The sequence below is a fragment of the Rhineura floridana genome, chromosome 1, assembly GCF_030035675.1.
Source record: "Rhineura floridana isolate rRhiFlo1 chromosome 1, rRhiFlo1.hap2, whole genome shotgun sequence".
Classification (NCBI taxonomy): Eukaryota; Metazoa; Chordata; class Lepidosauria; order Squamata; family Rhineuridae; genus Rhineura; species Rhineura floridana.
The window spans coordinates 291,491,727-291,506,590 of NC_084480.1; the positions used below are offsets into that span (position 1 = coordinate 291,491,727).

At 43.1% G+C, this 14,864-nt stretch overlaps 1 protein-coding gene across 4 annotated transcripts in view; it reads left to right on the forward strand.

Moving 5' to 3' along the window:
- The window catches only part of OXR1 (oxidation resistance 1), a 299,282-nt gene that overhangs the window by 108,050 nt on the left and 176,368 nt on the right, over positions 1–14,864 (forward strand). For all 4 annotated transcript variants that reach the window (XM_061604956.1, XM_061604973.1, XM_061604964.1 and 1 more), the window contains exon 4: positions 3,874–4,073. In XM_061604956.1, coding sequence (XP_061460940.1) covers positions 3,874–4,073 — 200 coding nt within the window. The remainder of the gene's footprint in view (positions 1–3,873; positions 4,074–14,864) is intronic.

The window sequence follows — 14,864 nt, forward strand, 5'->3', positions numbered from 1 at the left end:
TGGTCCCAAGCCATGTAAGGCTTTATAGGTCAAAACCAGCACCTTGAATCGAGCTCAGAAACATAAAGGCAGCCAGTGCAAGCGGGCCAGAATCAGTTTTATACGTTCGGACCATCTGGTCCCTGTTACCAATCTGGCCACTGCATTTTGCACAAGCTGCAGTTTCCGAACCGTCTTCAAAGGCAGCCCCACGTAGAGTGCATTGCAGTAATCTTATTTGGAGGTTACCAGAGCATGGACAACTTTAAATCTCTACACAGTTTCGGCCCAGTTTACCTGAGCGCCTCCAGTGCCACCAATTATGCCGCCCAACAAGATCAGCCACACAGGGCCTTCTCTCAGTCCCACCAACTAAAACAGCTAGGTTGGTGGGGACTAGGGAGAGGGCATTTTCAGTGGCGGCCCCCACTCTCTGGAACTCCCTCCCATATGATCTTCGGCATGCCCCTTCCCTGAATGTATTCCGCACAGCCTTGAAGACCTGGCTCTTCAGACAGGCCTTTGGGACTTCCGGGGAGGGTTAATTTTTTAGGACTAATCGCCTATTACTCTGAACTGTTATTATTCTTTATTCATAGTTTTACTGTTATATGTATTTATATGTATTTTATTGTGATGCATTTACTGCAACTAAACTGTACGTCGCCTAGAGTGGCCAGCGGCCAGATAGGTGACTTATAAATTAAATTATTATTATTATTATTAACTGAAGCCAGGTTATTCCTGTCCAGATAGGGATGTAGTTGGTAGTTAGTTTCCTACTTCTCTTATTCTTGTTCCCATAATGTCTGTTACTGTAATCCCTTGCAGGTTCTTATGGGCCAAAAATGAAATGAATTTGCAAGATTCCATGAATAACTTATGAACTTTTTTGTTCATAAAGAAAACATAACATTTAATATAACACAGTCTTATATGGTTCTCGTTTTCCAAATACTTAAAAGATCCTTGTCCATGTGTCCTTTCTCTCTTTTTTTGGCAAAATATCTTTGCAATCAACTGAAAAGTTCTTTTTCTTAATCTTCAGGAGATGAATAGCTTTATCCTGCTGCCCTGAACCACTGCAGCTTCAGCTAGGCCCGGAAAGTCCACAGATTCAGCAAGGTCCTTAATCAAGGGGTTAAAGACCAACTAAATAATAGCTTCCCTTGCAGCCACACCCAGGACCAACTTTTCTGCCCCACACTTGCTTTCTTCTTCAAACAAGGTTTTTATGCTCTGAAACCCCACCCACCAGACTGAACCAACTAAAACAGATTGTGAGGGTAAGGGTTACATTACCTCTTCCCCCATACAAAATAACGGAGCAAAACACTCTGATTGCATCACATAGAAAAAAGCTCCTGCTTCCTCAGCAGGATGAGGTGATTTTTACAAGCTCATGGACTGGCTCAGAAAAATTACCTATGCTGCCTTGAGAACATACTGCATCTTGAAAGATGGCTAACAAATCTATTAAGTAAATTAATGAGATTATTTTGAAAATGAAAGCTATATTAAAAGAAATTTGAAGGATTACATAGAACACAGTGTTTCATGTGTCCCTTTATAAAGATGAATAATTCTTGTTTTACCCATGCCGTTGCTTATTCAGGATTACTATTTCCATGAATACAAAGAGTATTCTCCTTGGCAGAAGCAATTTAAATGAGTGTGCCTCACAGACCTACAATTCCTAGGTTTCCCTGGGAAGTGGGATTGATTGTTAAACCTTTTGGGAATTGTGGCTCTGTGAGGGGAGCAGGGTCTTCTAAAAAGTCTCAGTATCCTTAACAAACTATAGTTCCCAAGATACTTTGGGGGAAGCCATAACTGTTTAAAGTGATAATACTGCTTTAAATGTATAGTGCAAATGGGGCCTAACTCGTGTACTGTAAGCACTTAATTGCAAACAGAATACAAATATTTTCAAATGAAGATAATTCCCTTTATATTCTTCATGTGTGGTAAGGCCTTTTGCTTAATACTTTTATGAGAATAGAGAAAGTCTCTTAGTTCTGCAAATAAAAGAGTACATATAAAGTTAAACTTTCTTTTACATTTCACATCTCCACAAGCACTGGGCACTCTGGCAGTTTTACAGGAACATCAAATTTCAGTGTGGTATACATGCCTCCTGAGATATGGTTTTGTTTTTACAATAAATGGTTTTAATCTGTTTTTCTGTTTTGCAACTAAACTGCTGGATGTTTGATTTTGCTGCTTTCAAAATGTATTTTGATGGTATGGTATGTTTTTGTGTTTTTTTTGTTCTAAAACACACCACAATCTTAGCATTGTGGAGCAATTTTTCCCCAGAGAGTTGATCCAAAAACAACACATTCTGATTACTTAGAGGAAAACGGGGAAAGATCACTGGAACCCTTGCGCTGAAAATTATGTAGCTCATTGATTGGCATACCCCCTCTGTCTGACTTGGTGAGAGTAATCTCCATTAAAACAGTGAATCCAGTTATCACTGACTAGTTTCTGCTGATGAGGAGGGGAAAAGAGTGCCTCCTTGAAAATTGAAGCTGATGAATGGTTGTCTTGGCTCCTGACCAAACATCCCTCCTAGCCATTTCAGTTCACGATTTCCACTACTTTCTCTTTCTTGTTAACAATTGTCCTAAATCACTGAAGAGGCCACTTTCATCCTTCCTGCATCACAGCAGACTCCTGGTAAAGTTTCTGTTTTCCCCTTAATTGCAAGGTTCCTAGGTTGAACTTTTGACTGCCCTGTGCACAACTTCCCAAACCCAGAAATTTGTGGTATGAAAAGTTTCCAGATTTCAGCCGGAAGTTGCAAGATATTCACTCATTGGAAATGAAGCAGTATGACAGCCCCAAAACTTTTGCAGGCACAAACAGTGTTGATATTATTATTACTATTACTATTATTACTATTACTATTATTATTATTATTATTAGTAATAATAATAATAATAATAAAACCCACCTGCCCTGAGCCCTAAGCACTGAGAGGCTAAATCTACCTTACCCTGAGATTTACAGCAGTTTAAAATATATCCTTAAAAACAATTTAAAACAACTTAAAGTCATAAACATAACAAAAATAGGATGAATTCTGAAAATGTCAAAGGCTAGGGTAAAGAGGTGCATGTTCAGCATTCTCTGAAACCTGTCTAGTGAAGTTGCCAGATATACCTCTGTGGGGAGCTCCACAACTTAGGGGCTGCCACACAGAATGCTCTCTCTTGGGCTATCCCCCCCCCCAAGCTTCTGATCAGAGCTTGGAAAAGTTACTTTTTTGAACTACAACTCCCATCAGCCCCAGCCAGCATGGCTACTGGATTGGGCTGATGGGAGTTGTAGTTCAAAAAAGTAACTTTTCCAAGCTCTGCTTCTGATGGTAGCATAAGGGCAGAATATAGGTAAATCAGCTAAGCGATCATAACACAGGAATACTGATCAACATATGGAATAATTAGCTTACAATATAAGAACTTTCATTTACATGCTTTTTGAGTACATTTCTCAGTAGCACTGTGATCTCAAAGTTATAAATTAATTTCATTTATACCCCTGCTTTTCAGCATAAATTGGCTCACAAGATTTTAAAAGTAAATTGCGCACACAGATGAAATTATAATAGGGGTATGCATAGCAGATTCTTCTGGCCCTTAGCAGTTGATGACATAGTCCAAGTTCCAGGCTCCTGCAGATGGGCTGAGGCTGATTGACGGTAAAAGATTGCAGCCCACAGAAACAGACCCTCTTTTGATCTGCTGAAGCTTTTAATACCCTTTGGTGCCAATAGGTATATAACAGTAATATTAAAACGTGATATTTCCCCCACCATTTTGTATAACAAGGGAAAATATATGGCTATAATTGAGACATTAACAGTATATTATACCCATTTGTTTCCAGGCTAAAGAAGAAGTTCCAGTCTATTGATATTTCCGCATCAGGTTATGAACATCTGCCTCCTGCAGCACAACATGCAATGCAGCCAACTGAACCAACGCCTGTCACTAACACAGCCATCTCTGAAGAGGAGCAGAACAACACTGCCAACACCCAACGGCGCAATCCGCGGAGGGGCGACCTGAAGAGATATTACACCATCGGTGAGCTAAAAAGCCACATTTCCCCTTAAAATGTCTGATCTATTGCACTGAAGTGAAGCTGTTGCTGTGGAACAATCAATCACATATTCATTGACTGGGTTGCTGGGTTTTTCTTGTTCAGTGCGGGTTGTTTTCTCATCAGCTGTGGGCTTTAGAGTTTGCCCTTATGCAGGTCACTTCAAGAAGAGATGTATGAGTGCCTTTTAAAAGCAGCTAATAGCGTCTCGATTAATGATTTGTCCTGTTTGCTTTCCATTAAGACTGTGTTCTCATTGCTTTTAGGGTTTTTTTAAATCAAATAGAAAGATGCTCAGTGCTTTACTTACTAATTTGTCAAGAGTAAATGTAGCTTCACCCCCGCTCCCTCTCTCAGGGTATGAATACTGAATGTTATAAACGTTATGTGCAGCCAATGGCAGACCCCTCTGCAGAAAACCAAGGAAAGTAACAGAAGCTGAAAGCTATGGACGGTATCCAGTGAAATACTTCTGCTAGTGCAAGGATTTCCGCTAGCACAATGGAACTCCCCTTCTCCTCTCTCTGCATGCCCCCTGCACCCTCCCCAAATCTGTTCTAGAGGGTTGGGGAAAACCCAAGAACAGATTTGGCGGAGCCCACAGGGAGGGAAGGGAGGGGACATTCCATTACACAACCAAAAGTCCTTGCACTAGCAGAAGTACTTTGTTGGATAATGACCCATGGCTCTTTTAAGTTCATTCTGTAAATTGTACTTTAAAGTGGAATAGTGGGTCTTTTCCAATGTTTTCTTTTAGGATATTCTTTCCACTGGTGCATTGTGGGTCAAGATATTCCTAGATACGTTCACCTACAGAACTATTCAGACCTCTTGGGCCTTGCTGTTGGGCACACAACTGAGGCTGTGAGGACACTAGTTGCCTACAGCAAAGCGTTTCCATTGGCCACACCTGGAGGGGCAACAGGTTGAACTGCTGATCAGTTGCCAAATCTGTTTGAAGCTGAATTTTAAGAAAACGCACTTGAGCTGATCCCAGCAGTAAACAGGGGTGGGGTTTGACTAGTGTCATGTGCCCCTGTTTTCAGAAGAGAGAGGTGGTGATGCACTGGAACTAGCAGAAAAGTGTGTCTCTACCCTTAAAGTGTGCTTTCGAATATACCTTCTTTAACTTTCGTCAGCATTCGTTTCAAATCATTACTGGTTTCTGCTAGTAGTATGGTATTGTCTGCATATCTTAAATTATTGATATTTTCCCCTCCAACTTTCACACCTCCTTCATCTTGGTCCAGTCTTGCTTTCCGTATGATATGTTCTGCGTATAGATTAAACAAATAGGGTGATAAAATACACCCGTCTCACACCCTTTCTGATTGAGAACCAATCGGTTTCTCCATATTCTGTCTTTGCAGTAGCCTCTTGTCCAGAGTATAGGTTGCGCATCAGGACAATCAGATGCTGTGGCACCCCCATTTCTTTTAAAGCATTCCATAGTTTTTCATGATTTACACAGTCAAAGGCTTTGCTGTAATCTATAAAGCACAGGGTGATTTTCTTCTGAAATTCCTTGGTCCGTTCCATTATCCAACGTATGTTTGAGATATGATCTCTGGTGCCTCTTCCTTTTCTAAATTCATGACATTTAATAATGGAACCTCTGGACATTCTTGACCTCCAAGTTTCTGTGGCATCATAGTAGCTCAGGGCAGCTTCAGCCATAATGTGGCTACAGAAGGAACTAGTAGTGAGGAAGTAGATGTGAAGCAGAAGGGGCATAGCTCAGTGGTAGAACACATGCTTTGCATGCAGAACGTTCTGACGTAATCTTACCTGAAACTTTGCAGAGCTGCTGTCAGTCTGTGTAGACAAAACAGAGCTGGATGGACCAATGGTGTGACTCAGTATAAGATTGCTTCCTATATAAAGGATTCTTTGGCAACAGTCTACATTGAAAGGTTTCCTCGAGAGTAGGAAGCAGGAGTATATGAGCTGATGTGCACACCTCAGCAGATTTTATGAATTGGTGGTAATGAGGAGTGTTTTGAATGGGAGTGTTTGATATATTTGGCCCTTTAGAAACTTTTTGCAATTCCGTGCATTTGAGTTCCTACTGGAATCCAGTTATCCCAGTAGTTTTATTTATTTATTTATTTTATTACATTTTTAGACCGCCCTATAGCAATAAGCTCCCAGGGCGGTGTACAGCATAATAAAACAGGTTAAAATACAAGTGGATGTAAATACAATACACAATAAAACATAATTAAAAATTTTCAATTTTAAATTCAAATTTTTAAATTTTTAAAATGCCTGGGCGAAGAGGTAGGTCTTTACCTGGCGCCGAAAAGATAACAAAGAAGGCGCCAGGCGTATCTCATCAGGGAGGGCGTTCCATAGTTCGGGGGCCGCCACTGAGAAGGCCCTAGCTCTAGTTATCGTTCTCCGTGCCTCCCTATGCGTTGGGACACGGAGAAGGGCCTTCGAAGTCGAGCGCAGCGACCGGGTAGGTACATAGTGGGAGAGGCATTCCGCCAGGTATTGCGGTCCGATGCCGTTAAGGGCTTTATAGGTAAGAACCAACACTTTGAATCTGGCCCGGAAACATATTGGTAGCCAGTGCAGCTGGGCCAGGACAGGTGTTATATGATCAATTTTTTTTGTCCCAGTAAGAACTCTGGCCGCAGCATTCTGCACCAGCTGAAGTTTCCGAACCGTCTTCAGAGGTAACCCTACGTAGAGTGCATTACAGTAGTCCAATCTAGAGGTTACCAGAGCATGGATAACTGTAGCAAGGTTCTCCTTATCCAGATAGGGTCGTAGTTGGGCTACCAGCCGAAGCTGGTAGAACGCATTCCGTGCCACCGAGGCTACTTGAGCCTCCAGTGCCAGGAGCGGATCTAATAAGACCCCCAAACTACGGACCTGCTCCTTTAGGGGGAGTGTAACCCCATCTAGGGCAGGTCGGACATCAACCATCTGGGCAGAGAGCCCCCCCACCAACAGCATCTCAGTCTTGTCAGGATTGAGTCTCAGTTTATTAGCTCTCATCCAGTCCATTATCGCGGCCAGGCAGTGGTTTAGTACATTAACAGCCTCACCTGAAGAAAATGAAAAGGAGAAGTAGAGCTGCGTATCATCAGCATATTGCTGGAAACGCACTCCAAATCTCCTAATGACCTCGCCCAGCGGCTTCATATAGATATTAAAGAGCATGGGGGACAGAACTGAACCCTGTGGGACCCCATATTGGAGTACCCAGGGACTCGAGTAATGCTCCCCAAGCACCACCTTCTGGAGACGATTCTCGAGGTAGGAGCACAGCCACTGCCAAGCAACGCCTCCAACTCCCAAGTCCGCAAGTCGCCCCAGAAGGACACCATGGTCGATGGTATCAAAAGCCGCTGAGAGATCAAGGAGAACCAACAGAGTTACACTCCCTCTGTCTTTCTCCCGACATAGGTCATCATACAGGGCGACCAAGGCTGTTTCTGTACCAAACCCCGGCCGAAAGCCCGATTGACATGGATCCAGTTTTATGGCAGTTTCTTCTTAATGTGTAAAAAGTGAAGGATATTAATAGGCAAAGAGGCCAGAGGTTCATTTTTCAAAAGAGGAGGCGGCATAGAGATGGCAGTGAAAGTGATTTGTTTTACATAAAATGCCAAACTACATAATTATATGTTTTCTTACACTTAGCAAGTTTGTAAGCAGCCTCATGCAGCTGCTTAATCGCTGCTCTTTCTAACATGTGAGCTGTTCCCAGGAGGCTCTATCAACCTAAAATGTGACATTCTGTCTTCAATCTTCGTTGATAAACTAGAAAACAGAAAATTAAGTGCTAGCTATAAGATTCAGCCACTACATTTGAAATTCTTAACACGTCCCTCATATAGTGAAATATATCAGTCTTGTTTTTGTGGCTTTTTTATGCATTTTGCTGCTTGTTATGATGGGCTTATGAACTGAGTTGTATAGTTGTTGAAAGGAAGTTGAGCAATGAAACATAGGATGCTGTTTTTGGAAGGAAAAGTCAGCTCTTGGGATATCTTTCCAAATCATTCGTACAGATTTCCCTTTCCTAGCTAGTGAGAAGAACACGGGAAAACTCCAAACTGTGTAAAGACAACAGCTTTCATAATGTAACTCAAGGATCCACCTTGTTTCCTATCCAGGCACCTTGTTTCCACCTTGTTTCCTATCCAGGCACTGATTAGACCAAAATGTTCATATCTTCTACAGGGGGAAGAGTTGTAGCTCAGTGGCAGAGCACATGCTGTGCATGCAGAGGGCGCCAGGTTCATGCCCTAGTGTCTCCAGATGGGGCTGGAAGAGACCCCTGTCTGAAAACCTGAAGAGCTGCTACCAGTCAGTGTAGACAACAGTGAGCTAGATAGGCCAATAGTCTGACTTGATATAAGGCTGCATCCTGTGTTCTTCATGTCCTGGGACCTAAGCACTATTGAAATCAGCCACTTTCTTCCCTGAACCATTCGCCTTCAGTCATTGTACCATTTCATTCACTAAATACCACACAACCCAAGTATTATACAGAGTGTGTTCACAGTTTTCCACTGTGAACAATCTCAGATCTGAATGCAGGAGGGGAAGATGTGGCCTGCTCAGTCAGAGCATGGCAGTGCCTTTAACAGATAAATTCTGTGTATCTGAAACAGAGGGGGAGTAGAAGATAGCTGCCCCGTTCAGTTTGCTTGCTGTTGGCTTCTCAGCATTTACACTATAAGCAATTCATCTGCTACCCCAAGACCCTTCATTAACTCCCCAAATTGCAAGAAAGTGGAAGTCCTCATACCGAAGGTTAATTTTGTGACGCCGACCAGTCCGTTTCTGTTTCTGTATCAACTTCTAATCTCTGTTTCGGCTCCAGCCTCTGTCTTGAGGTGAGAGGAAAGGCTGCTACTGAATGCCGTCCTTGAACTATTACAAATCACTCTTGGTGCCACTTGGCACCTCGGAAAAGGAATTACTCATAACGTACGTGGTGGCTTACCTCTTACCCTGAAATGTTATTTAGCTTTTAAACTGCTGGATCTTTTCAGTTTCCTGGTCTCGTTCTCTTACAGTCAGACACCAGATGAAATGGTGCTCATAAGGAAAATGCTTAAAGACCTGGGTCCTGTCTCAAACCAGGAAACAACATCGCCCTTGGGGATGAATGAACAGCCAAAGATCACCTCCTTCTTTAATGGGAGCAAGAAAAAATCCAAAAGGACGAATTTAGACTGGTCTCTCGATACGAAAGGGATTCTTTTGGCAGACACGTCATTCTTTCCCGCACACAATCTGGCCCAGGAATTAGAGCAGGCCAAAGTTCTGACAGAGGTGCAGAAGGGCATCGCCTCCGGGGATGCAAATTACAACGGGGCTCATAATAGAACTACGAGCCCACTTTGCTCCCTGCCCTTCTCCTCACCACACAAGTCCTCAGATCAAGAGTTATTGGATAATATTCATCTTGCTACTCACTTTTGGAATTTCCACCAGATGGATTCATTCCTGACAACCCTCTCGAGAGACATCTTAGGCATTAAAAACTTTATAAATGAGTCTAATACTCTCCTTACAACTCTCACGGAGGAATTCAAGAAACTGCATATTCAATTCTCACCTCCAACATCGAGTAGTAACACATTCCACTCTAATGCCAAACAGGCTAGTCGGGGGTCCTGCCCCCGCTGCCCCAAGCTGAAAACCACCGTAGCTGGAAAAAAATCCAAAAATATTAAGAACATTAGGCGGCCGAGGACTAAGAAAATGAACTTCTTCAAACTTTTCAAAATACTGGAAGCCCAATTAAAACCCAAGGAACCCCAAAAGAACTCTTCTCTCCCCCTAGATCGACCGAGAACTCCAACTAACAACCTTCATGATGAGCCTATGACTCCGGTGGTGTCAGCAACACCACCTCACTTAAGGTTCCCCCGGTCCGTCTTACCTTTTCCCATCATGAAAACAAAGAGAAACACTGGAATTTAAAATACAGCCGGAACAAAATCGTTCTGCTTAACTGTCGCAGGCTCAAGTCTCGAGAATCACAACTTCATATCATCGACCTCTTACATGCGAAGTCTATGAGGCAGATAATGGTGGCAGATGTTGGTAAAGTTGAATATCTTTATAATAACTATCCACCCTCCAGGGTTCTACTCACCTTCAGGGATCAGGACACGGTCCGCTTTTTACACTCAAACACACGTATAATGCTCGCTCAGGGTATATTCCTCCAAAGGCATTTTAAAAATGATGTGGAACCCCATCCACTAATTCTATCATCGAAGTTCATACAATCCCCACGTACTGTTCACGATGGGGACCACGAACCCCACTCCTTAATGGAAAAGGGTTCTTCTCCCGACATCAAGACCTTGTGGGACAACCCCCCCCCAAGCGGGAGCTACATCATTTTTACAACCTCCTAAAGGGACTGATGTCGATTCTTCATTTCGGGCACTGCAACTTGGGTCCACTCCTCTACTCCATGTACCAGGGGAAAATGCCATGGAGTGCTCACCCTCAAACTCGTTTATACAGCTCAACGCAGAGTGCGACACGCTGATGGGACAACAGGACGAATCTTCGAGTTTCTTTATAGAAGAAGAGAGGGATCTTTTTAAGAATTTTAGCTCCCTCCCGCCCCCCAACCAACGGGACATCATTGCGAGGTTACAGACCCTTGCTTATCGTTTACAGTACAGGTTGAGGCACACGGAGGTTGCATCACAAATAAATACAGAATCTCACTTGGACTCAGGTGAGAAGGGTCTGTTTCCCCCACCTAGTAATTTGTCTCAGGTGCCTCCTTCGGAGCCGCAATCCATACCAGATCATCTCCCTTCACACGCTGACCCTACTGCCTCTCTGCCCCCGACTGGCAGGGAGTATCTAAATACATACACTACTCCCTCCTGGACAGATTTAAGATTCTTGGAGAATTCAGAGTTAGCCTCTCCCTCGAAATGTCCACCTGTGCCTCCGGCCCCTTTCTTGACTTTCTCTAACTCCAGTGTCAGCAGACCAGCATCTTCATGTGAGAAAATCAGTCTCCTTAACGTTGACCAAAACTCGACTTCGTCCCTGGACACCTCGACTAAAAACCCATATTTGTGACTGTCCACTCCCCGATCGTCTTCAAAGCAGCTGCCTCTCAAGGTGATCTTGTGGAATGTGGCGGGTTGGCTTAGTAAACTAGAAGATACTTCTTTCAGAGAATTTTTTTCTCAATTTCATATTCTATGTCTTCAGGAAACTTGGGTCACTTCCCCGGCTTTCCCCTCCCTCCCAGGGTTTGCCTCAGTTTCCCTCCCGGCATTGAACTCAGTAAAAGGTGGCAGACCGCTTGGTGGCCTTGCTACACTAATTTCTGTAGATTTAAATCTAACCATTACACAAGTCCCTTTCCAGTCGATCAACAACATGCTGGTCACCCAAATTGTTTGGCCCTCGAATGTGAAAATAATCCTCATTAACATCTATGTCCCTATTCCAAAAAGGAGGCAAAGTGATTCACCAGTCTGGACAGATTTAGATCAGGTCTTATATTATATATTCCAGGAAGTGGCAGATCCCCTAATACTTTTGGCTGGGGATTTCAATGCCAGATTAGGTGTGAACAACTTCGTTATAGGGGACAAACTGGGCCTATCAAGGGATGACCTGTCCTTTTGCCCTCCTAGGTGTTCGAGACACCCAGTAATAACTGTGGCGGGTTGTGCACTTTTTACCCTGCTATACAAATACCACCTTATTATCTGTAATGGATCCCCTACTAACCCGTCTTCAGAGCTTTATACGTATTATGGACCCAGAGGAATAAGTGTGATCGATTTTATGATCCTCTCCCCTGCCCTAATACCCTGTCTAGAGGCTTTTGCTGTATTGGTTAGATCTGAAAGTGATCATATGCCAATCTATCTGCTTCTGTCCATTACATCAACTTTCCAATTTTGCAGTGCTATCCCCCTGGAAAACCTGTCTCTGTCTGGCACGAGAAGGATTAGATGGAATACGAGGCTACAAGATGACCTGAACTCTTACTTAAACTCACCGGCCACTCTTATGCGTAGAGACCTACTTTTAGCATAGGCTGACCCCCGCAACAGTTATGAGATTCTAACTCAAGACCTAAGACCCATACTGACTACTTCCCGCCCTCCCGTCCGAAGGCAACACGGGTGGTCTGATAGTGTGCTAATGCCAAAAAGGAACTTGCTTGTTCCATAAGAGCCCTAAGTAGGGAAGATTCAACAGAAAAAATTAGTTTGTACATATCTCTACGCAGGGCCTATAAAAACCTTTTACGTAAAAAAAAAAAGCAAATTTCATCTGTCAACAATGGAAGGAGTTGGCCCTAGCCTTAATGGATTCCAACTCAGCAAATTTCTGGGACCTGATCTCAAGAGGGTTCAAAGGGGAATATTTTTGTATAGAAAATCAAATCACCTTGACCAAATGGTGCTCTTATTTTGCGGACCTATTTGCTGGGGGCAAGGTTTCCCCCATTAGAGATACTCAATTTAATCTATTAACCATGCCTCTACAGGCATGCAAAGAATGGGAGCCTGTAGACCCTCAAGAATTACGCTTTCTGATCAATGCCTTCCCCTCTAAAAAAGCACTGGGAGAGGACGTGATACCGGCGGAACTATTTAAAGCCAACCTTGATTAGTGGGCCCCGGTCCTAGCTAAGCTATTCACTTTTATCAACTACAGTGGCTCAATTCTGAAGGGATGGACGGTCAGTATAGTGATCCCAATTCATAAAAGGGGTTCTAAGTCTGACCTGAAAAACTTTAGACCAATTAGCCTTATAGATGTCGCTGCAAAGTTGTATGCCAAATACTTGCTGGGGAAACTGCTATCTTGGGCAGATGAAAATATGGCTATTGCAGAAGAACAGGCAGGATTTATTAAGGGCAAGTCAACTCTAGACCATTGTTTCACACTGCTCCACCTAATTCAGAAATATTCTCATCATAGGAGAAAAGAATTATTTGTCACATTCGTGGATTTTTCAGCTGCCTTTGACCTCATTGATAGGGAGAGGCTTTGGCAGAAATTGGCTGTCACAAACATCGATCGACGCCTATTTTGCCTTCTACAAATACTCCACACTAATACGCTCCTTAAGGTTAGGTTAGGTGCCAATGGCCTCCTATCAGACGTTGTTCCAACAAAGAGAGGAGTCTGACAAGGTTGTCTTTTGGCCCCTTTTCTTTTTAATTGTTATATTAACAACATTGTTGGTGAACTCTTGGGCCCTTCCTTTTTCCCCCCTTCAATTTTAGATTCTACTCCTTCGGTGTTGCTTTACGCCGATGACATAGCTTTGATATCTCTTACGCAAATTGGTATGAGGAGGCTCCTAAGAAGCCTTGGTTCCTTCTGTTCAAAGGAACTGCTAACAATAAACTATTCCAAGACTAAAGTTGTAGTGTTTGGTAGGAAAACTAAGTGCCATACCTGGAAAATAAATGAAAAACCTATACAGCAACAACGTATTTTTCGATACTTGGGTCTCACTTTCGCCTCCTCCCTCTCATGGAAAGCTCATGTTGAATTGGCCAAATTGAAGACCTCCCATGCCATCCAACTGCTTATGCGCTTCTTTAAATTCAAAGGAGGCTCTCTGGTCCTGCCTGCACTGGAGGTGTTTCAAAGGAAAATTATATCTGTGCTCCTCTATGGTGCAGAGATCTGGGGCCACGTTAACATGAAGCCGCTAGAGAAAATTCAAAACGCCTTCATTCGTATGGTGCTGGCAGCACCGAAGGGAACACCTGTTCCATTTTTGAGGTCAGAGACAGGCCTTTATCCTTTAGAAGCCTTTGCCTCCTATTGGTTAAGACTAGTCTCTATGAATGACACCCGGCTGCCAAAAAAATGCTTCCTTGAACAGTCACAAAACCCTTTCCAAAATAATTGGTTAAATAAGACTAAATCCACCCTTGCCCCATACGAGATAAGTCTAGAGTCCCTGCCTGCCCAAGTTTCCATACAAGCCAAACTGCTGCTGAAGGATAGAATATTTCTGTATTCCAAAAGATGGGATATTCACGCCTCCACGCAGACGGCCTTCTCTCATTGGTTCCCCATGTTTAAAACCACCTTTATCACGGAACCTTACTTTTCCTTTTTAGAGCCCCCTTGGCTGAGAAGAGCTTTCACTGCCATACGTTTCCAAACAATGACAACCGCTCTCCTTGAAGGGAGATGTGGAAACATCCCGATCCACCAACGTTGCTATATATGTAACTCAGGCGACGTGGAGGACATCGCCCACTATTTGTTGAGTTGTCCCCTCTATAAAACCCTTAGGGAGAAGTTTTTTCCCCCCATCAGCCATTTGACTAAGAACAGATCGATTTTAGAACAAGTTTGCATTCTTTTAGCGGGCACGGACATTTTTGTAACCTGACAAGTGGCAAATTATGCCTTTGCTGCAGCGAAAATTAGAGCCAAGCATCAAAAGGTAGCAGAGTCTTCTGCAATGGCCCCCATTTCTGGTTAAATTGATATAGGTAGGCTTGACCGGGTTTTAGACTTAGCTCCATCTGGTGGGTTCTGCCCCTTCTAGATCTTATATGTGGACTTTTCACCCTTAAACAGGGTTGTTTAACCTCCCTTTTTACTGTAAGTTAGTAAAATTTTAACCTGGCTGATCCATTTTATTGATGATTGATATATGTATATTTTATATTGGTGTCCGTCTTTTGTATTTGTACATTTTTGTATGTCATTGCGACGGCCTTTGGCTTTGAGCAATAAAGTTACTACTACTATCAGATAAATTCTTATACCCC